Raw genomic sequence first — 23,734 nt, forward strand, 5'->3', positions numbered from 1 at the left:
GGGGCCTGGGCAAAAGGCAAGGACTTTTCTAAACCCCTACTTCCATTTGTAACAGGAGCTTGAAATATTTTTGTTCTAGTAAGGAACAACAGATGAGTCTTGTTGAAGAAAGTTTTGAGGTACCAGGGGAAATTATTCATGCATAAGAGCAGAAAAACATTCATAAGGTAAAAATTTCATAGATAAAAGTTCCCTGGAGAAATTTTCTTCTGTTGAAATCTGAACATTGTAAAGGACACAGAATCAATTTTTTCATCTCAGATCATTGTTCAACATTTTGACATATTATCATTTAGTAGCTTCTCCTCCTTTCACAGCATATAACTTACAGCAAATGAGCCTGCCTTCCCAAATCTTATTACTATTTTAAGTGCATTTCTGTTAACAAGGAAATGCAAAACACAATAATTCATTTCACATGGCTGAGACAGAAATTAATTAAACAGCTTTTGTGATTTTGAGATTCTATTTCATACCATCCACTGAAGAGGAAGTTAAAATTGTAACTTCTCAGCAGTGGTATTCTGTAACCACAAAATGATCTGTCACAGAGGGTAAGAAGGCCCAGCTGCAGAAGGGTTCAACTGGCTGGAATGTCAGAGACAGAAAAAGGAGTAAAGCTTCCTCTGTAAAGGAGTGAAGTTTCTCTTGAAAATTATAAGAAACAGCCATAGCACGGTCTTGTAGCCGTCCTGGAATGGGAACACTCAGACATCCCTATTGCCTGCAGTGCTGGGCTGAGTTGCTCCATGCAACCAACCACACAGTTCTTAATATATCTCTGCAAACTTCTTGTAGAATCATTTATGGCAGTAGGATTCTCACCAGTTCATTAATTTATTTTTTTTCTATATAAGCACAGGTGTGTCTAAGGTGTACCAGAAAAATTCCCCACCGCTACATTGCAGAAAAAAAAAAAAAAAAAAAAAGGGAGATAGAATGTGTTATTTAAATGGTAAATAGACCAACACAACAGATGAAATTTGTAAAATGTCTTACCGAAGCACAGTGTACAATATGTGATGCCCTCCAAATTTTCATCTTGTTGTCTTTCCCAAACAAATACTTGAAATCTTCTTGTGTCATCAATCTGTGTTTTAAAGCAGACACAAAAGCAACTTTAAGAAGAAAGGCAAAATATATAAAGACTCTGTCTTTTTCCTTTTTTTCTCCCAGGGAAACATTATCACTTTTTTATTTTCTTAAGAGGGTGCTATTTTTCTACAAAGAAAAGGGCAGGATATCTCAGTTTTTTCTGGGACAAAGAGTGAAGATGATTTATTGGAGGGAAAATTCTAGCATTAGAAAGTTCTATTATGAGAGCAACCTATGTGTTTCCTGGCATCACTGGAAGAAAAAATCTTTCACAGTGGAAGATTTTACCACAGAAATGCTTGAGGAACTCTGAAGATGCTCCAACATTCTACAATTTCACTGACCACCACCCAACCCCATCCAGATGTGATCCAATGGAAAAGCATTTCCTTGTAGGCTAAGATAAAAATGGCTTTAAAATATCACAGTATTATAGGAAATGAACATTTATGAATAAGCTATAATGGTAAGCAAAGAAATAATTACTTCTTTGCACTAAACTTTGGCTTTGTGTGTTATACACCACACAATTAATTTCTGATTAACATCTATTAATGATGTCAGAGATAGAACTCTTCAAAGGAATTAGAATTGGCAATGGCTGCATGTGGTCTCTAAACAGAATCTCCTGAAGCAAAGTAAAGCCAGTAAGTATCTGTAGCTACAGACTTGTAGGATCATAGAGATTACACCACCTCTCAACTGCAAGGGCAGAAGTCCATCTGAATTAAAAAGGGAAGTTGTATTTACTTGGGGGTGGTGGTGAGGTTGGTTGCCTTGCCATCACTGTAAACTTAAAGGAGTGCTGGACAGTGAATTTTTTGCCTTTCCCCCTGCTAAGCAGCTCTTTTAAACTCTTTTACTCTGAAGACAGATCTATGTAAAGTCACCAGATGTCATCACATACATTCAGAGTTGTAATCTGCTTATACTAAGTAAAGAAAATACTAATTCTTGCTTCTGTTTATCCTGTGGAACAGCCCAGGCAATAAACCATAAGGTTCCTTCTCATGTGTCAGCAGAAATTTTTCATTCTGCTAAATTATCATTCAGCCAGAAAAATACATAAATCAACTAATAAATATGAGGCTACAAGAGGATAGATACAGTATAAATAATAAAGGATTGACTTAGATGTTGCTAGATCAGAACTCAGACTCCAAGTTTTGTATTTTTTATCATGTACGAGTGGGCATATTTCCTTTTAGAAGGACAATTTTGAGGAAACAGCAGATGGAATGAATTTTATTTTGAAAAAGTTAAAACTGAGCACAGATGGTAGTAAAACAAATTGAAAAGACACACAACATGCAATCTATATTATGAAACCTTAAATAAATACATAATTGCTTTCCTTTTGTACCTTGTAAAATTAACTATTTGTTTTTGTTTACTATCTTTTAGATGAAGGCATATTTTAAAACAAAATTTCATCATTTTCTCCTGTACAAATGGCAATAAAGATATCAAAAGAGGCTCTGCTAATTTAATTTTCTTTGAAAAAACAAAAGGCATGCTTGAAGCCTTCTACTAATTTTTCTAGAAACTAGGACCAGAGTTTGTTGATTAAATTTTTATTACTTGTTACAACTTCAGAAATATAATGGCATAGGTAAATAAGTGAAATTAACACATTATGGAAATTCTCTGTTTTGCCCTAAAATCACAAGAGATTAATAATTCATGTTCAAGAAAAGGTCAGATGGTGATCACTATGGTCAAGTGAATCCCTGTTGCTTTGTTAAAACAGTCACCTTTAATGTACCGCTTTCTAGTAAGGGATTGGACAGTTCCTGTAGGATTTAGGCTGGAGAACAGGATTCACTCAAATCCTAGCAGATACTCAGCAAGTGGGTGACTGACTCAGTTTTCAATAGGCTCTACTTACAGAGAAGGCACGTCTGACATTTGGCACTTCGCTGAAGGCAATAACCACTGGAGTGATATCCAAGGCACTCAACTCAAGCACAGCTGTGCTGATGGCAACATCATCCTGCGATGGACCATTGGCAAAAAATAGGGCAACTTTTCTTGTGAGGATTCCCTGACGAACACGTTTGAAGACATTTCTTGCAACAAATCTCATGGCTGCCCCAATATTTCGTTTTCCACTGGATCTCTCTAGCGGGATTCTCTGGATGGCTTGCAGCAGCAAGTTGGTTTTTTGGAATTCAGAGAATCGGATGAGGTAGTGCATATTGGTATTGAAAGAAACAACAGAGACACGAGCACCTGTTGGGCAATTGCTTTCACTGATCTTAACGGTCTTCAGCAATAACATAACAATGTTCCTCATTCTTTCAAATGCAGCTGGTGTGACATCATCAGACATATCCAAGGCAAAAACCACTTCAGTTGGATAAACTGGGCATGTGTCTGTGTATTGAAGCAGAAAAGTTACGTGAGAACCTTTCCACAAGTCAAACATTGTTAGTTTCTTCTTCAAATCTATAAAATAATAGATATTCAGAGACTAGATGGGCTTACCTGATGAGCATGCTGGAAGGAAGAGAGGGAGAGCAATTAAATTATTTTGGACTCAAATGCATTAAAATAGGGACTTATTCACTGGCTTTCAATGAACAGCCTGGTCAAAGTTCAGACAACTGACAGAGTCTGCCAGTGCAAGACCACATTCCTCTTTTACAATCAAATAGTCAAAATAGTGAAATTTTACTACACTACTTTTTAGTGCAGTGATTTTTTTTTTACTGCATTTTTTTATTTTTAATTTATAAGAATTTTTTAAATTATCCTGGGTTCTGCTTGCTGAGCACAGATATCTGAGAATAAACAAACCTAATCTGGGGAACAGCTGATACACAAATACTGTCTTTTCTCAGAGAGCACCCCAAAGGGTGTTGGCACAATGCCAGAGGTTTGTTTAATCTTTAATGAGGAAGAGATATTTGTTATAATTTTTGTAATATACAAATAGGAAAAATGAGCAAAAAGCATAAGTCTGCTTCATACACCTGCTGAATCCCTCTCACAATTAACAACTACCAGTCAAACTGAACCCAGATACAAACTACCAGTTTATAGGGTTTCCAATGAAGGCTGTTCCATTTATGAGGAGTGACTAGGTGAAAGAGATAAAAGAAGATGTTCCCCACTTACGGCAGTTTTTTCGGGTAAAATTCACGAGTTCACAAGGCTGCAGGTTCAAAAATTTAAAAAAGGAATTAATGGCAAATCCCAGCCCACCCCAGACAGGGAATCTTACTGTTGATTTGAGCTGAAGGTATCCCAGCTCCTAAAATAACTTCCATTACAATAAATCTAGAATCACAGAGTCCAGTCTCTTTTTATAACAGATAGTACAAGGACTCTCTCCCCTTGCTGCAGAAACCAGCACATGTTTTTAGACATGCTCTGTTGGCATTTAATGATGTTCTGAAGCATTAAAACAATCATTACATTCTTTATGAATGAGAGCCATCTATTCTTTATTTTGCGTAATAAACTGATCTAAGACGTCATTAGTCAATGGCACTTCCACAAACAATGAGCATTCCAATAGTGACTTACATATGAAATGAGAAGTCCATGAAGGAGGAGAGGATGACCTCTGGACACCTGCAATAGTACTGCCTGCAGGTGGTCATCCATGCAAGGATTAATGAAGCCTTTATTCAGAAGTGTTCATTTTACATGGGATTAGGATTCTGAAGAAATCCTGCACTGCAATTCCCAGTGAAAATAACTGTTGCTGAAGAAATGCCTTCCTTTACAAGAGGGGAAATAGCAACCCTAACACGAGCTATTGTGTAAACTGATATGAGAGAAGAAACAGAAAAATTAATATTAATTGTCCAACAGTTTGTAAAAGTTGGACATGGTGTTAATCCACATACATAAATGTTTCTCATTCCTTAGTTACTTTCAGAATGGAAGAATCCACTGCATGCTCTGACAAGCACATGGAAAAGATACTATTTTATAACAGCTAACTGTGCTCATTGCTGTCAGTGATTATCAATGAAAACCAAACCAGATAATTCCATGCAGTATAGTTAGCTGTAAGGTGATTACTTACTTCCATTAAAATGGTGCCCACTGGTCCCTTGGTACCCTGAAACAAATTAAACACAGGTCCAAAAAATCAGACCCTGCTGATGTATTCCCATGTGTTACTCTGTAGCCCAAAGAAAATGCAGGCAAACAGTGTTTGCCAGCAATCATTTATGACTTTGAGAGGAGCCAGCAGTTCCCAGCATAGATTTCTGTGGACCTGCTCAGAGCTGCAGGCCACTTGTCAGATTTAATTGTCAGTCCATTTTCCTTAATGGTTTTTAAATGTTCAATACTTGCTGCTCTTAGGGAGCAGTACAATTCAGAATTGGGTTCCCTTATAAACAGCAGTTTCTGTGCTATGGTTCTGTCATTTGCACTTCACATATTTTCCAGCATCTGGTGTGTGACAAGCTTTCCCTCTCCTCTTGCACATTACAATCCCCACAGTTCTACCTTGAAAGATCCTGCAGACCATACACACATCATGATACCTTTGCCTACTCTGCAACTTTCTCCTTGGGAGCTGTGGAAAAACAACAGTACTCCAAGCATTTTTTTTTCAAAATAAAATATTGTTTAATCTTCACAACAGGAATGAAATATAGGTAAAATAACTAATTTTCAAGGGAGCTTGAGTACTCATCATATGTGCGTTTCAGATGCATAAGAAGACTACTGAAAATTTCCCTTACTCCCATGGAGTTGCAATGAGATACAGCAGAAAAATTTGAAATCCCCATCCCACTTCTTTTCCTCACCCTCTCTCTACCATAACACTACAGTTTATCAGAATTGTATACTTCCTTACATCTCCAAATTACAGACCTGTCTCCATATTTGTTCTTTCCCCTTTCAGCTAACCTTCCATTCCTCCATCTGCCTGAGCTACCTTCCTCAACTCCTCTGCTGTCTTGCTGCTAGCACCATCACTGCCATTCCATGCTTTTTTCTTCTTATGTTTCCCAGCAGCTCCATGCTCTTTGGTACTGTTCAGCAAGAGTTTACTGTGAATTGCCTGGGTCCTAAATTATGCTGCTGATAGCAGGTTGGTGGTGGTGACTGAGCTGGGCAGACTTGACATATATGGATAATCAAACCACCAAGGATGGGTAAAACAAGCCTGTTTTGGCTGGCCCTGTCTACTACAGGTACCTCTTCCTGCATTCCTATCTCTTCCATCTCTTCCACTTCTTACAGGGTTCCCACTTTCTCATTTCACTGATGCACTGCTACGGCAATAACCCCACCAAGCCCATACATCCCAAGCTCTATTCTCACCTGAAGAGGACCTTGAACTTGAATAACCTCTGAAGATTTTTTTTGGACCACGGACTGGCAAGGCCTACAGCTGTGGCTTGTCAGCTCACAAGATCTATCTGTAAATTTTGTGAGTGGCCAAGCAGCAGAGAGGGAATGTGCTCCAGCTGGCACTGTTAACCATTCTTGCGCCCAGCATCATAGAATAAATTGGGACAGGTACATTTATTAACCAAGACAGTGTAATGAGAAGGGAAAAAATGTTTACTAAGTTACACACATCCTGTGGGCCATGTTATACAGGTAAAGAGAATATTACCAACAATGTTCTACATTTAAATTGAAAGAGTAAGCTTAAGAAAGTTTAACAAGAAAATCATTAACATTAGGGATTGTTTCTGGTCACTGTGGAGCTAATTTTCAGAATTGTCACCGGATAAAGATAGACACATACAGGGATTTTCCTAATTACTTAAAGGGTTAGTCCTAAATCCTATTGAAATCCACAATCCTTTCACCTGCTTAGATAGAGAATAAAACATTTTGTTGTATAAAATGCAGAGCACAGACACTGGAAAGTACATCAAGACATCTGGTTGTATTATGGATAAACAGGTTTTAGTTAATTTAAGATTTAAATAAGTGCCTGTAACTGCAAGTTTCATTTTACCTGGCTCTTCTTTTTAAATTAAAAAAAAAAAAAAGCATTGGCATTCAGCAGATCTATTCAGTTCTATATTTCAGTATTCTCTGCTCTTTTAATTAGATATGCACACAGCCTAAAGAAAATACCAAATACTGTGGAAGAAATTCTGACCAGCATTGTATTGTTGCAGTTTCATTTCCAGCAGCAGGTGCTCCTGTGCACACACATCCACAGGCAAGACATAACTCTGTACAACTGCCAGGCTGACTAAACATAGTTTACTGTGTGAAACACTATTAGCTATTCCATTAATCTAATTGTATTTTAAGAGTAATTTAAGGGTGATTTTTTTAAAAATAAAACTTTTATTTAAAAAACAATTACCATAGGTCCTGACGGCCCTTGGTCACCTGGATCTCCCAGGGAACCTGGTGTGCCAGAATTACCCTAAAAATAGAAACACAATATATTATTCTTTATAATTGCATGCACAGGTACCAAAATTCATCAGGGGAAAAAAACCTCTGTAATGATACTTTGAGTTGGATCCTGCATTTTCATGAAGATAGTCTACCACTCCTAACAATTATTAGCAAGTAACACTTCTGAAGATTTCAACCTGCACTTTCCCAAGACTTCTTGCCAAAATTATGGCAATAAAAGATCAGAAGGGTAACAAATTTAAAAACTTTTGATAAAAAACATTTGGGTGTATGGGTTTTACTTTTAGAACTCTGACAGAGTTAGCAGATTTATCATTCTTACTCTTCTGCCCCGAATTCCTTTGGGTCCTTCAGCTCCTGGAATGCCCTGATCTCCTTCTTCTCCCTAAAAATAAATTAAATCCAGAATTTATTGGAAAGAAGAAGATAGACAGAAACACAGGCAACAACATTATTCTTCTTACAAAGAAGAATAATGTAAAACAAGACTAAAAGAAATGAAACACGCCTATTTAGTCATACCTCTGGACCAGGATATCCTATGAATCCAGATTCTCCCTATGAAAAGAAAGGACAAAGACTTCATAAGAATCTAGAACTTTGTGATCTGGTTACTGTTTGATGTCTTTAAACCAAAAAAAAATTCCAAAATTATTTTTAGCTTTACAACTCATCTGAGCAATAGTGGCTGCTACTCTGGTCTTGAATGACATAATTTTAGATCAATACCTTGTTCACCTAAAGGAAGGGCATTTTAAGAAGTTCCACCAGTTTCTAAATTTTCAAGAATATTCCATTTCTCAAGTAAGTGCTTTATCAAAACTTATTCATGTCTCCTAATAACATGCAGAGGAATTCCCATATAGCATGTGAATTCAGATTCAGAACTTAGTGTTTGAATGTAGTTTCAAAATTTTATGCCACCCAGGCTAAACAATGATACCATAATATTTCCTTGACTTTCTAGAAGTCAATTAATCAACTGTTTTCAGTTACTTCAGTTTCTAGTGTGTTCTTTGTTCCCACTTGAGAAATAGGCAAACTCTCACAAAAACCAATCAGAAGTGAAGCGTATCTTTCCTAAACACTAGAATTCCCATAACTTATATATTTCCTTGTCCTCTTGCATGTAACCTATGAAACCCTGCCATCAATGAAAATTGTGAGAGCTAAGAAGGTAAGAAAAGAGATTGGAAAATAAGAAGTATCAAGAGCCACTTTACCAAAAAGCCATTGAAGAAAAAGGAGTTACTCTATTGGAGAGGCTCCTAGAAAGCCTTTCATATCTTTTCTGCAGCTTTCTGCAGCACTCTGATTCTCTCACAGAAAGGGAGAGTGAAACAGATACCAGTGAGATTCACTGGACCCCTTCTGTTTCACATGCAACAAGAAAGGACTAGTGTTGCAATATTGCACAAACTCTTTGAAAGGAGAACTGCAGCTGTTTCCAATATCCTGACCGTTTTGCTCATGGACTGATCCACTGGTGCCATGATTTTGACCTTATACTTTCTGTATACTTTTTAATTTAGCTGAATTCTTGTACAATTTTAGGAAAGAAGGCATTTCATTACTTTTTTTTTTCAGCACTGTGAGGGGAATTATAAGAATTTCTTAACAATCCAGAGGTTAATCTTCAGATCTTACTGCTGACAGTAGGAACAAAAGGGAAAAAATTCCCATTAAAAGAGTAAGGATGTTTGGAGAGTATCACCCTCACATTGGTTGTTAGGGAATCCCTCCTCTGAAACAAGAAAAATTGAAAGAGCCCATGGTAGCCAGCCCACCAACACTTGCCAATAGCAATGTTCAGTCAGGCAAGCTGAAGTGGGAAGAAAGCACTGTGCACTGCAAATACAATCCTCCACATATATATACACACACATCAGGGAAAGAGTGAGTAGTCCTCAAAAGAATATCCTATGGAAGAATGTCTCACAAGAACTGTGGTAATCCTGAGCTTCTCACTGAACCTTAGAAATGGACTTTGCATGTCTTGCATTTCTTTTTAATCAAATATGGATGATCATGTTTAGTAACACAGTAGAATGGAGACTGAGAGACTCTCTGACTTGAAGCACGTACCTTTGCTCCTTTGCTTCCTTCAGGACCATAGACATCTCTGCCATCCATGCCCTGTGTAGGTTAAATATATTATGAGTTAGCTTTTAATCGAGGATTAGGTTTATATCCAATTTCATTTTGGAATTAAGATTGTCCCATAACAGTGACTTGCCCAAGCTACTAAGACTGATGAAGTTGGACAAGCTATCAAAACGCAGTCTAAAAACACTAGCAAACAATGGCAAAAACTGTAGAGGAAAAAGAAGGACAGAGGTCATAGTTCCTTTCCACTGTGTGCCCTACCTTTTACATACTTTCTCTCTTCTAAAGAATTTGAGGGGAAAGATATTGTCTCTAGCCCACAAGAAATCTGATGTCTATAAGGAAACTGAGAACAAAAAGTGAAATAATTTTAATTGTATCAAATAGAGAAAATAGAAGGGAATGGACATTCCTGGCTCAGATGGATAGGTATTAAAATACAGGGGTCCTGAATTAGGGCAGAAAACTCACAGGAATGCCTCTCTGTCCAGGAAGCCCAGCTAAGCCCTTCTCTCCAGGGTCACCAGGTTCACCCTGTCATAAATGAAACAGAAAAGCTATTAGTTTTGCCTCATTCAGGAGAATTCTTCTTTCTGAAATGCAACCTGCCTATTAAACTGAAGTGTGCCTATACATTTTATAGACTACTTGATGCTGGGCAAAAGCATTCCATTGCAGATCATATTTCATGGACTGTTCCACGTGGTAGATCTGGAAAGGACTTGGCAAATCAGAATATGCACAGCATTCATGCAGTTGAACATCAAAGTTCAATAAAACTCCCATTGTAATAAAGAATTACAAATTTTAAAAAAAGTGGGATTTGGAAAAAATTATATTAATGGTAGCAGGACATATTCTGGAATTCTACCAATCTGGAGCACCTGTTGATAGCAAATGACATTTCTCAGGCAGACTGTCTGCACTGTGCTCTTAGCCCTCTTTCAGGGCTTCTTTTCTTCAGTTCCATTTTTGTTTTCACTTTCTAACTGAATATTTTTCTAACAAAGTCCCTAATATTAAACAGCACAAAACCAGAGTGACAAAATGAAATATATGATGGAAATTCCCATATATCTTCCCAATGTTAGTCACTGTTTTAATGTCTGTTTTCACACAGTGATTCTTTTCATGGCAGCACTTTGACCTTCTGATACCTCTCTGTCACTAAGTTACAACCCTTAAAAGAGATGGAAAGGCTGGTATTATTTGTGGTTTTTAGATTCAAATATACAACAGCACCTAAATTGAGTTATTTTTATTAAATAAAATCTCCATATCAACAAACATAAAGGAAAGGTAAGTAAGGATAACATTCATTATTAGTAAGTGAACTCCAATGCCAACAACCTGTTAGTATAAGCCTTTCTGCTTGCCTGCATGTTTATTCAGTTCATCTCAATATGTGCATTTCTCCAAAATAGACACCATAACAGCAAAAGTTCCTTGGACTGGTTTGGAATCTTAAGAAAAACAAAGTTAAAATAAGCAGCTGTGTTTCTTTGAACTGGGAAGGTCAGATTGGATGTTAGGAAATAGTTCTTCGCCTAAGGGTGAAGTCACTGATCCAGTGCTGGTCACTGGAACAGGCTTCCCAGAAAAGTGGTCATGGCACAAAGCCTGTCAGACTTCAAGCAGCATCTGAATGATCCTCTTTATGGTTTAGTTTTAGGTAGTCATGCAAGAAGCAAGGAGCTGGACTTGATCCTCATGGATCCCTTCCAAGATGAGACATTCTATGATTCACTGGTGAGTATTTTCAATTGATTGGACAGACTCTAGGACTCATAAAAAACCCACAAGGGTCAGCACTGCCCTATTTCTGCTCCATTTTGTTAGAAGGCAGGTCCCATTCAGAACCATTACCACAAGAGCAAGTAACAACAGTGATCATGGCAACACTAAAAACTTAGTATAGGTCTGATATGTGTAAGATTACACTAAGCACATCACTTGTCTTGCCATGCAAGTGAAAAATATCTTAAAAACATTACATTCTGCACATGTTTCACAGCACTGAACTAACTCTTTGTTAGTCCATGCTTCTTTGGTCAGTCTTGAATGAATGACATCATTACATTGCTGCAATTTGAAAATCTTTACCTTTGCTCCTCTTACACCTAATTTTCCAACAGAGCCAGGTGAACCAGGCATCCCCAGACTACCCTGTAATAAGAAACATCAGTTAAAAGGTGCACAATGAAAAAATCAAGGGCTCACTGCACTTAAGGATTCATTGGCACTTGAAATTACTATAGAATCAGTAAAAATATTGGGCTTTTGAGGACCACAAGTAAGAGTTACTGGTCAAACTATCATTCTACTTAGGTCCTGTCATCTGTACAACTGCCATAAAATTCTCAAAATATTATCAAGTATGACATAAATGTTTTTTTCTATCTGCATAGATAGCTAGTGAATATTGGCAAAAAAAATACTAATGTACATAGATAATTGGCTATGTAAGCATGAGCATCATTAGTTGACTGAAAGAGATGATCAAGGCTGACAGCACAGGAAATTCAGTCCTGAGTTACAATGGTGTAATTCCAGAACAAGAATCCCCAAAATCAACCACATCACAAAAGTGAGAATTTCAACAGACAGTTCAGCAGCTCAAAAGTTACAACCTCATCACACCCTAGCACTTGCTATTCAGACACCTAAATTTATTTTCAAGGCTGTTATTTTACCATATGAGACTGCAAATCAGTTTCCTTAAGTATTACACCAAAAATCCCTGTTTCTACTTTTTATAAGCTTTTTGAAAACTCTTTATAAGAACAATATCAACACTGATAATGAGACGCCCTAAAGGGTACAGATGGAATATCTTATTTAAAGCTAACCAGAGGGCCTGGCATGCCTTGTGGTCCAGGAGGTCCTCTGATCCCTTGTGGTCCTCTTGGGCCCTGATGTAAAGAAGACATTGAACAAAAAGTCAGTTCAATGTTAACAACCCTTCAATGACAATGATGTTGCTGCAATGACCAGAATCCCAGAGGTCAAACTTCTTGCAGTTTTGTTATAAGGATTTGCCTGTTTGAAGCACCTGAGATGGCCTGACAGTCTGATTCAGAGACCCACTGAGGTGTCTAAGGATATCAAGGGAGCCATAAGCAGCCTCCTATCAACCAGGCATGATTTCTCCATCCTAAAAGGTAAGTTAAAAGCACCTTTAAACTTAAACATCTTTAAAAGTTAGAAGCATCTAAGAGCATCTTTAAACTCAAAGCTACTATAAGAAGTCTATCACAATAATTCTGTTCAAAATTACTCCACCTATCAAATTTTTTAAACACAAGGCTTTTCTCACTGGTTTTGTCAATGCAATAGGTTTTATGTATTTATTGTTGACAATTTCTAATTAATTAATTTTGACAATATTTGCTTGATAATATCACGTACATTGGAGATGTGTTGGATAAATTACTAATTTTTGCTACTCATGCTCCTCTTTTAATTTCACTAGAAGTTGCACCCGTGTAACTTGCCACATTTAATTACTTAGGCTTACAGAAAAGATTTGCCAAGAAGGAGTCTCACTCATAATATTAATTAGTTGAAGTTAGCAAAGGTTTCCAAAACACAAACAAAACATCAAGGCAGAAAATTTATTTTCTCCATAACTAACATAGAAACAACTCAGAAGTTCTATTAGTTACCTGTGGGCCTGGAAGACCAGTTTCTCCTGAGTAGCCTGTTTCTCCCAGATCTCCTTGCTCACCCTGCCAGAACAAAAGCCAAGAAAATAACAGTGAACACAGACAAATTAGTATCTCTCATTTATACATCAAAAGATAATAATCTAGTATCTGTACAGAGTATCAGTTGATAGAATGCTTTTCAATGCTTGCAAACAATTTTCAAACAGCTTCAAATTCCTATTGAAGAAAGTTCAAATAAAAAGCAGAGGAGTGGCTTTTCTTTGGTGTTTTGGGGGGTGTGATGAAGATAAAAGCTGCAGCAGAAGAGGTCAGTTTTATTTTGCTGAATACATTTACACCATAGCTCAGCAATATTTGTGCATTACCTTTGTCCACTGTGGAGACCAGAAGTCATAAAGCCAGGCCACAAAGCCAGATCCTCTTTACCCTGATCCATGGGGAATGGCTCTAGGGGGGAATCATGACTTCATAATCACACTAGAGTTAGACCCCTTTTTACTCCCCATCTTTCACTGTGATTATTCAGTGAGGGAAATCAAATCTGCCTTGCTGATGAAAAAAAAAAATTCCTGCTCCCATCTCCATAAAGCTGCCATCTGAGGATGAGTCAATTTAGCTGATGTCCATAAGAAATACTCACTGACTTCTGGATTGAGTAAAATGGTGACAATTAGCATAAAGATATTACAGGCCTTGTAGACTCCCTTTCACTGGAGAAATCATAAACATATGTCTGAAGATTCTTGGGAAACAGATGGTTCTGGAAAGAATCTTCTCAGGAAAAATGAATTTAAAAGGCTGAAATTTAATTCTGCACCATATGAATGAAACAAAAGATAACAACAGAAAAAAAAAAAAAGCTGAAAGCAAAAAAGAATGTTAATTTATAGCCAGAGTAAGAACACTGTAAAATAGAACACCAGCAAGTATATGATATTGACAGATGTAAAAAAATCATGTAGAAATACATTTCCACAAAAATAATTTTGACTATAATAAAAATGGATACACATCTTAGGACATTCTACTAAAATTCAAAACCAATTTAAAGTTTTCAGCTACTTAAATTTACTTTGACTCAAAACCCAGAAAAGTGGTTGTTCTTTTTCCTGCCCTGCCTTTTCCTCTCTCTCTTGCCTTCCTCTAAGTCAATCTCCTTTTTCTCTTCACTATTTTGCTTTATTTCCATCACACAGATTGCAGTGTTGTTCTTGTTTGTGACAAAAACCTCTCTGACACCACATCACACCTATACCTTCTGCCTGCTGACTACTTCTGACTGTCAAGAATGGCTAGCTGTGCTTCTTTATGTTATTTTAACTATTTGAAAAAATTAGCCTCCTTTTATCACAGAAAATTGGAACTGCAAGTCCTGGAAGGAGTCCTTTTTAGGATATGGTAAACAGCAGTGTGTTCATGCTGACTGCAAGAAAAGTTAATTACTTTGTTGATGAGGGTGTTATTTCAGTGCCTTTTATTAGCAGCTGAACCTAAAACAAGTCCTTTTGCGTTAGGTGGGTGAATTCTGGCTCACTGTCTCTAGCTTGATTATTCATCTCTGAGTATGTCACCACCAATATCTCTCTTATCTACCTGAAAGAGGGATTTTTCTTTATCCCATTTCAGCACAAAACCTTTCTCCTCCAGAGGGACTGGCCCTATCTAATTTCCACTGGATACTGTGGTCCACAGAAGGGTCCTTGAAGACCCCACAAACATCAAGACAAAATAGATCTGCCTCCTGGGCCAGGGACACCAGGAGAGCCTCACAGTGAAGCTCTCATAACTTCTGCTGATAGAGCTATGCTATGCCCTGTGGCAGCTTTGTAACATCCTGCCATGCAAGAGATCTCAGTGGATGGACACAACACCCACAATCCCACCCAAGGATGGATGCCACTGTTGTATTGCAGGGTTTACTGTTCCATTTTGCTTCTCCAGGGGATGTGGAAGACAGAAGTGTGCAATTCTCTTTGCCATTTACTTTTTACAGCTTTTCAGTGATATCTACATTACCTACATTTGATCATTGATTGGTATCTACCTTTCAATGCTCAAATGACCCAGACAAATGTTTTTTACATGCTTTTAGAATTCAAAGCTGATCATCAAGTACTTGAATGAAAACAGTGTGAAAGTTTGTTGTTGCTGTGAGCTTCAGTAATTTGTCTTGTTCCCTGTGATTTTACAAAAGTGTGGCTGCATCACTGGCTGAGGGGGCTTCCATGGAGATGAAGAGGGTTGTCCCAACTAAGGTTCAATTAATTGAAAAGTTCAACTAACTCCACTCTGTGAATTTACCAAATAAGTTGAACATTCTTATTTTCTAACCACATAAGGTTCTTGTGCTTGTTAATACAAGCAAGGTAATAGTCAAGATCCATTTTTAATGACTTCAGTTTTGGTCCTGTTACCAACCATAGCTTAGTTGCACTATTTCTTTTTGTTGGTAGGTGACAGAATAATGCGAACATTCATGAGATATCAGCTGCAATCCAAGAGGGAAAAGAAAAAAAAAGCACAAAGTTTCATAATTACCCAAGAAATGGATTTCTGAGTGATCAAGCAAGAACTGGAATAATTAAGAGGCAGACTTGATGAATATTCTTCTGTATTTTAATCTAAAATGTCTTCATAAACCCTATAAAGAATTTCTGAGATAGAAATAGGAAACAACTGCAAAATGCTCATATTCTTTCAAGTTATGCTGATCCTTGCAATAGCCAAAGCATGGTGCTTTCTCCTTGCTGGCAGATAGTATTAAAATTCTTTCAGGCTATTCCCATCTGCAATGCCTCAGTGAAAATTTTGGGTTCTCAAAGTGAAATCCAAATTGGGCTTTCAGAAACCAGGTGGGGACAAGTGTTTTGGCACACAGCATACATGTGTACTGCAAAAACTTGGGAAATGACAAGACTATAGTTTAGGGAACTTGCAGGACTCTCTCTTCTGATTGACATTTCCCAGTGAAATATTAATTCAAACAGTTCTAAATGTAAAAAATCTGTGTACATCCTATATTCTTCTAGATATTAACTTGGGAAACTATTCCCAAACTCTTGATTATGTTATATGTTTGAGCCAATTGTCAGAGCTGCTGTTAACACTGTTCATTTTGAGCAAAGCATTGTGTAGAACTTGCCCTAATTTTAATCTGTGCTGCAAATGTGTATCAAGAATATCTCTCTGTGCATGCAGCAAAGGAGGAATAAACTGTCAAACTTTGCAGCCTGACTTCTCATTCCTGTTATCTTTAGTGACAGTCTTTTCTCTAGCTATGTTCCCATACTCACCCTAATAGTAAAAGTAACTGTTCTTTTATTTTAACTGTGCTTTTATCCCTTCCAATTCTAAATCCTTCAAGTCGGGAGAGTCTCTACTACATCCACCTGAGATTCAAAGGCTGCCTTGGCTTGAAATAGACTTTTGATTGTTAAACACTTGTGTCTTGGCTCACAATGAAATTTTTCCCTTAGGAGGAGCAAACACTCAGGCTGGACATGTAGCTGCATATAAATAGGTAGCAGCAGTGTCAGCCACTCACCTTTATACCTGGAGGGCCTCTTCGACCTGCTGCACCCTAGGAAGGAGTGGCATGAGAGATTACATCCAGAATACTGAGCATAATGTGAAACAGCAGTTTACCATTTAACACATTATACATACAGTAAAACTAAATGCAGCTTAAAGAAAGCAGAGATTATTTCCACAGAAAGATTTAAGGTTAAAAAATCGAGAAAAGGGTAGATTTGGGACAGAAATTCTTACACAAGTAATTCTTTTCAAAAAGAAAAAATATTTTAGATTTTTAATGAGTGCAGAGAAAAGACATTTCAACAAAATTCTGGAAAGCATCTTCCCAGTCAAATGCCCTTTGGCTAAAATAAAGAGAACAAAAGCCCTCTTCTCCCCCTGTGAGCCCAGAGGTTTGCACCACTTCCTGTTGCACACTGCTCAGCAGCTCTTGTGACTGTTACTGCTAAACCTTTAGGATGTTTTTGCAGCCTGATTGAGGAGTGGTCATGCCAGATTTTGGCATTAGGCACAATGCTGACAGACTAGAAGAGGAGCCTTCACAATTTCCAGTCTCCAGTGAACTAAAAAGGAGTAGCTCACCTGCCAGTGAGCTTATCTATATGCTTGAACAGACATAGAAAACTTGTAGTCATGGGCAAAAAGAACAGATAGATTCATCTAGAGTGGAATTGTGAAGCATTTAAGGCTCATTGAAAAAGAAATTGAATTTAAGGCTTGGGACTTCATATGAATCACATCTGGTATTAATAGGAATGCAAAATTTTAAAGAAAAGAAAACACATTGCAATATATATAAGCTACTAGATCTGAAACCAAATATATTTCTTTGAAAGCTTTAGAAGATTTTTCTGCCCTCTCCTTGCAGGGGTTTGAAGGGTGGGATAAATGGAAGAAGACAAAAATGGGTTTTCTTAACGGGAACCCCACTGTGTCTTTTATCAGTTATTTCCACCCCATAGTGATTGCATTCTTACATCTAGGCCAGGATCACCCTGCTCTCCTTGGAGTCCTTGTGGGCCTGGGTCTCCCTGCAAAACAAAGTAACGACCAAGCTCTTTAAACACTCTTCCCTTTTTCTTGTACATGCGCATTCTTCTTTATATACTCCCTCTTTGTTTCTTCTTCTAAGTATTTTCACTGCAATCAGTAGTGTCATACTAAAGTTGATTCTTGCTTTTTACAAATCATTTATACTCAAAAATTATAAACCAGACAGATCATGCCTATTTTGGCTGTTACTAACAGCCCACACTAACTCAAGGCTTCTGTGAAATCATTTTTGTTGACTTCAGCCTTTCAATTGGACTACTTCAGATGAGTTTTGCTTCCCAAGCATCATCAAAACCCAATTATTCTTCCAAAAGTAACCCTCCAAGCTTTTCTACCACTTTCAGCACACTCTGCATAGACGTACATGTATGCATACAATCCTACTTGCTCAGTGAAAAACAGACTTCTGAATCAGTGGATTTTTCCCACATGTTTGTTATCCTCTTAAGCTTTCATTCACAATCATTTTTTGCTACTGTCCAACTAGTCAGTTTTGTTTACTCTTTCCAAACAAATTGTAATGGTAATGCAAGGCATGCTTTTCTGTTATGCTTCTTTCCTGGTAGTTTTGCTAAAACACCTGTTAAAAACTCAAATATCACTATATAAGCATATATCCCAGCTCTTATATTCTATTTACAGATCAAAATGGAGCTTACCCACCAACCTGAGGCAATAGCAGCTCCATAACAAAATGAGTATAGCCTGTTGATACACCGTGCATTTTTCCCAGCAAAATTTTTAACAGTATCCTTACAACCCATTACTGGAAGACTTTCAGGCTACTGATGTAAATTTGTGGAAGAATAACATATTCATACTAAATCCATGTTTTCCATTAGCTCTATGTTGTGAGAATATTTCCATAGTCTTTGTAAACATTTTTTTTCTTTTTTTCTTGTATCAAGCAGTTCCTAAAGCTTTCTGTGTTGCAGACAAACAAAAACCTCCTTGGTCACTGGACAGCCAGTAGACATTAGCCATTATGCAAATCCTCTCTCCACAAAATAAAAGAGCCTGCTCACCTGTGATGCTAGGTTTCCTTTTTCACCCTTCGGGCCAGTAACATTATTGTTAGCCCCAGGATCTCCCTGAAAAAGATCAATGGGAAGCTCAGCATTTTCTGTTACCATACCTTTATTACTTTGACTACAGCAGAAGGATATAGAAGTAGAATTAATTAGATTTTTAATTGCAGAGAGCAAGGAATAAAAAGGCTATTTTCAATGATGATGCTTATAAGAACTCAATACAGGAAGCTCTGCAAAGTCCACCAAGTTCTTTTCCACAGGGATTAAAAGCAAAATTACTAAAGGACAACAAATTAAACTGAAAATGTGAAACTGTTCTGGTTGATTTGATATAGTTAATTGAGTTACAATCGTAACTCATGAGTTTCATTTGGGGCTGACACTAGAATGGAGTTCCATTTAGCCACTTAATGCTAGATCAGGTGAAATCCTGATCTCTCGAAGAGGCAAATTACCACATAACTTGAAGTCTTTTTTTTCAGTATAAGCTTTAAAGGCAGGAGTCAGCACAATATATGAGTTTTTGGAACAAAGTCTTTGAAATATATGTGAAAAAACAAAGTTGTGTCTTTTCAAGACAAGAATTGTGGCATCTGCACTGGAATTTTAGTCCAGGGAATGCATTTATGTCGGTCTCTGGAACATGCAAAGAAAAAATGCAAATATAAAGAAGTAACTTGCCTTTGCATCATTATAAATTGCTAACCAAGAGTCAGTGCATAGGGCTTTCAAGTGATCCAGAATTCCTCTGTAGGGTGGGAACAAACAGGGAAGACTGATCTAGTCCTGGTCTTTTCACCAGATTGTCTGGTCTAGAGTGAGGTGCCCCTGCCCATGGCAGGGGGTGTGGAACTAACTAGTTGGTCTTTAAGGTCCCTTTCAGCCCAAGCCATTCTACAATTCTATGATAAGCAGCTCCAAAAGGAGTTATGTTGCCTATACTGAAAACAAAAAAACAAACAAGCCAAAAAATCATAAACAAGCAGGAGGCCTGAGGCTTAAACACCTGCTTCCGAGCAACACATCAAAACACATCAGTCCATCCACATCTAAAGAGTTCAGGACTCCTAGAATATGCCATTCTTCTTGCAGAGTGCTGCATTTTCTAGGACTGTGAAAAGCTCTTCAAATCTTCAAATATTTCAGACATCTCCATCACAAAATTGAGGTGCAAATCAGTGAAATATAGTACAAATAAAGGAATGCACTTACATGATCTCCTCTTAGACCAGATTCTCCTTGTTCACCTGGTTCTCCTCTGGGGCCTTTTCTGCCCTAAATTCATAAAAAGAGCACAAACAATTCAGGTACAATTATAAATAGTATCTGTGGCAGCAGAGGGCCAGATCTGTTAAAGTCAGTGGAGCTACACTGATTTAGAACAGAAGGGATGGCATATTAGAGAACAGGCAGCTATTAAAAACAATTCACAGTCATTACAGACAGCATTACACTTTGGACAGATGTTTCCATAAAATCTAAACATGTAAGGGGTACTTCACCCATTTCCCTCTGCTGCCTTTCTCTCCAGAAGGTCCAGGAACTCCATGTTCTCCCTAGACTCAGAAAGCGGGGAAAAAAGAAAAAAAAATTAATATTTGCTCTTTCTGCTAAATCAGGTTCTCAAGTTCTTTTGGCAAAATCCATTTTCAATCAGATATACAATTCTAGACTCCCAACAACAGAACTTCTGTTCAGCATTAAAGCCTATTCAATACACAAAATCTGCACCTTTGAACCCTGAGGTTGGTGTCTTTAATAGCACTGCACATTTAAAGTAATGTTTACCTGCTCTCCATCAGTGCCATCAAATCCACTCTCACCATGTTCACCCTGAAGCAATAAGGAAAAAAAAAAAGCCAATTAGCATTAGTCCACTTGTCTGTTAGAGCAAAGAAGGAAGTGTTCACCCTGCATTTGAAAACTTGAATAAGACCTGTGGTTTTAATGGTTAGCAAGAATAATAAATTTTAATTACTATAACACTGTCTAAAGCAACTAACTGTTAAGGACACAATTAAAAAAAACCAGGTATTTAAATGTTAGATTTCCATCAGGATTTAAATTCTGCTTTTACTTCTTTTAGCTTTCAAATATTTTCCCAGCTGCAGCACCTTCAAAATCCAAATATATTCCAAAATAAATTTCTAGAATTTGATCTATCATGCTCATAACTTTGTCATTCTGATTTCAACCATCATCTGTGTTTGTACTGTGCTTTTTTGCATTTTTACATTGTTTTATAACATGAACAGTGAATTGAAAAACCAGAAAGAATAACCATGATTAAAAAATAATTACAGAAGACTGATCTTAGACTTCAGGATTTTTTGAAAAACTTCATAACTCTTTCAGCAAGAGTACATAAATACCAGTGCTACATAAATATCAGTCACCTTCCCTTTCAAATTCACATTGTTTTTCTCTTCCCTTTGCCTGCAAAAATGATACACCACATTTCAAACATTTATGGAAGTCATTTTCCCGCAAAATAGTCATCCCAGACTTAAGGAGTTTGCAGTGTTAACTTGTGTGAGGCACCTAAATAAAGTTATAACTGTGAGACTCTTATTTCATTTATGTATGCTCCACAATGTTTCAGACTCAGCCAAATAACAAGCTCAATTTTTATAGGATATTTTGAAACTTCTTCCATCTTTCTTTAGTAGGATAAAAATGAAGGAATTAACTGTGTTGGCTTAATTTGTAGTAAGAAATTAATTTAGCAGAGACAACTAAACAGAAAGCTGAAATGATATTCAACACTGAAAGTGGCACAAGAACAAGTTAAAACCATCAGCAGTCTCACTCTGATAAGAGACCACATATATAATTGCTTTGTAGGTTTTGATGATAAATTGACTTTGCAAAACCTCCTGGTTAAAATTCCTGAGGAATAACTTCTTTCATTTAAAACAGTTCTGTACCTACTACAAGAAAAAAACAGCTGGCAGTGCATTTTTATTAGATTAATACGTCACAAACAAGAATTTCTTGAATAAGCATTCCAGAAAAATTTTGAGCACTAAGTAATCATGACTTTATTGAAGTGGTTTTTTTTCTATCAGTCATTTCCTACCTCAGAAAACCTGAGCAAAACTTCATACTATTAAAACATTTAGCATTTCCTTTTATTCAAATAGCTACAATAAAATGCCTTCCAGACTTCAGTAACTTCAATAAACTCCTTCAACCTTACTAAGTTGGCACAATTGAATCACATTTTTTATGTGCTGAAAGTTTCATATTTTATTTAAAATAAAATTTGTGGATATAATGACACAACATAATGAAGATATTCACATATTCACTGGATTTCAGTAGGGTTTGTGCAACTGGTAAGACCTACTGCACTATTTTAACTTTGACAAATTGAAATCATCAGCAAGTACTCTCCCTCTTTTATAATCAGATGTTTTGAAAATTGGAAGAAGGAATAATTACTTTAGAGAACAGAGAAAAAAAAGGAAAAGGAAAGAGAAACCCACGAGAAGATTAAAAAGTTAGTACAGAGAAGTACTTTAAATAGAGCTGAGGTTTCAGAAACACTCTCTTAACTTTCTCCAAGCTGCTTAGTTATGGAGGCAAACATCTTCTGAATCTGTGAGGCTTACAATTCATTTTTAGAAATGGTTTTGTATCAAAGCATTCAATGCAAGTTAATTTCATTTTAATCACTGTAGCTTGGAAGCTATTACTGTAATAGATCATTGTCTTCCAAGCTTCACTTTTTATTATTAAATTAGTGACCATATCTCCTTCATGAAAGGTATGTTTGAAAAGTTAAACATGCAGTCTTGAAATATCAGCAGTTGAGATGACAAACACAGCTTGAAGGGAAGTTTGAATATGGAAAATGTGTCAATAATGATCTATGGAAAATGCTGTCCAAACCTCCAATAAATATTAGTTACAACCTTTGTTTCCCTCTGCTTCTCTTCACATTTAGAATGAGATTCAGATTACCAGAATTACCACCTCAACAAATTATCAAACTAGTCAGTAAACAAATCCTTTTCCTATCAGTTAGACTAATAGACTGCAATCATGTAAAAATACATTTATGACTGCTGATTTTGATTAATCTGACAAGTATCTTAAATCCATCCTTATGGAACCATAGAAAAAGTACATTGAATGCTGTGAAGTTTTTACACTATCTTCCTTCCTTGTTGATAATTTCATTTTACAAGGTAACATAAAAGGCAGCAGAGCTTTGTTCTCAAAGAAAAGTGATCACGCACAAAAACACATACCTGACTTCCTCTATAGCCTCTGGTCCCCTGAAATTGAAAATAAATATAGATGAAATTTGGTAAAAGTGTTTTTATTGAGCTTGCAAAGCAGGGCACAATAGTTTGCTGTGCAGAGGTATGCTGATTTCAGTATTGGTAGTCCCAACTGTAAGACCTTCTACACATATGGGATCTCCTCCTTTCCTCTGGGAAGATAGTACCGGTTTAATTTGCATTCCCACTCCATAAAGCTTTATAGCTTTAACTAAGGCCAGTCTGGAGTTGGTGGTAAAAAAGTCATAATCAAGTTGCTTAGTCAGCAAAATCCTGAGCCATTCAACCATGCTCAGGTTACACAAAGTAGCTCTCAAAATTAGACAGCAAACACTGTCTGCCATTCCTACAGCTGGATCTTGATGTTCATCCATGCTTCAGGGAAACAGCACAGGGACTTGTTCCCAGTACAGAAAACAGGTTTATGGGAAATAAAATTAGGAAATGTTTCAAAGTTGCACACTTGCCTTATGGCCTCTGACACCGGGACATCCTCTGTCTCCTTGAGTCCCACTGAAACCAGCTGGGCCTCTCTCCCCCTAGGAAACAAAGGAAAATGTTCAATCTCATCCATACCATGATGATTACTGGTTAA

The 23,734-nt window shown here is 37.1% G+C and overlaps 1 protein-coding gene across 1 annotated transcript in view; it reads right to left on the reverse strand.

Moving 5' to 3' along the window:
• COL6A6 (collagen type VI alpha 6 chain) overlaps positions 1-23,734 on the reverse strand; it is a gene marked incomplete at both ends in the record, with an annotated part of 63,451 nt that overhangs the window by 4,381 nt on the left and 35,336 nt on the right. The window contains 20 exon segments of the mRNA XM_084208229.1: positions 1,000-1,090; positions 2,984-3,471; positions 4,216-4,252; positions 5,135-5,170; positions 7,400-7,462; positions 7,781-7,843; positions 7,981-8,016; positions 9,544-9,594; positions 10,036-10,098; positions 11,668-11,730; positions 12,414-12,476; positions 13,230-13,292; positions 16,777-16,812; positions 17,744-17,797; positions 18,845-18,910; positions 20,063-20,125; positions 20,353-20,406; positions 20,639-20,683; positions 23,107-23,133; positions 23,607-23,678. Of these exon segments, the coding sequence (XP_084064355.1) occupies positions 1,000-1,090; positions 2,984-3,471; positions 4,216-4,252; positions 5,135-5,170; positions 7,400-7,462; positions 7,781-7,843; positions 7,981-8,016; positions 9,544-9,594; positions 10,036-10,098; positions 11,668-11,730; positions 12,414-12,476; positions 13,230-13,292; positions 16,777-16,812; positions 17,744-17,797; positions 18,845-18,910; positions 20,063-20,125; positions 20,353-20,406; positions 20,639-20,683; positions 23,107-23,133; positions 23,607-23,678 (1,534 nt within the window).

Source organism: Fringilla coelebs (assembly GCF_963513975.1).
Source record: "Fringilla coelebs genome assembly, chromosome: 1".
Classification (NCBI taxonomy): Eukaryota; Metazoa; Chordata; class Aves; order Passeriformes; family Fringillidae; genus Fringilla; species Fringilla coelebs.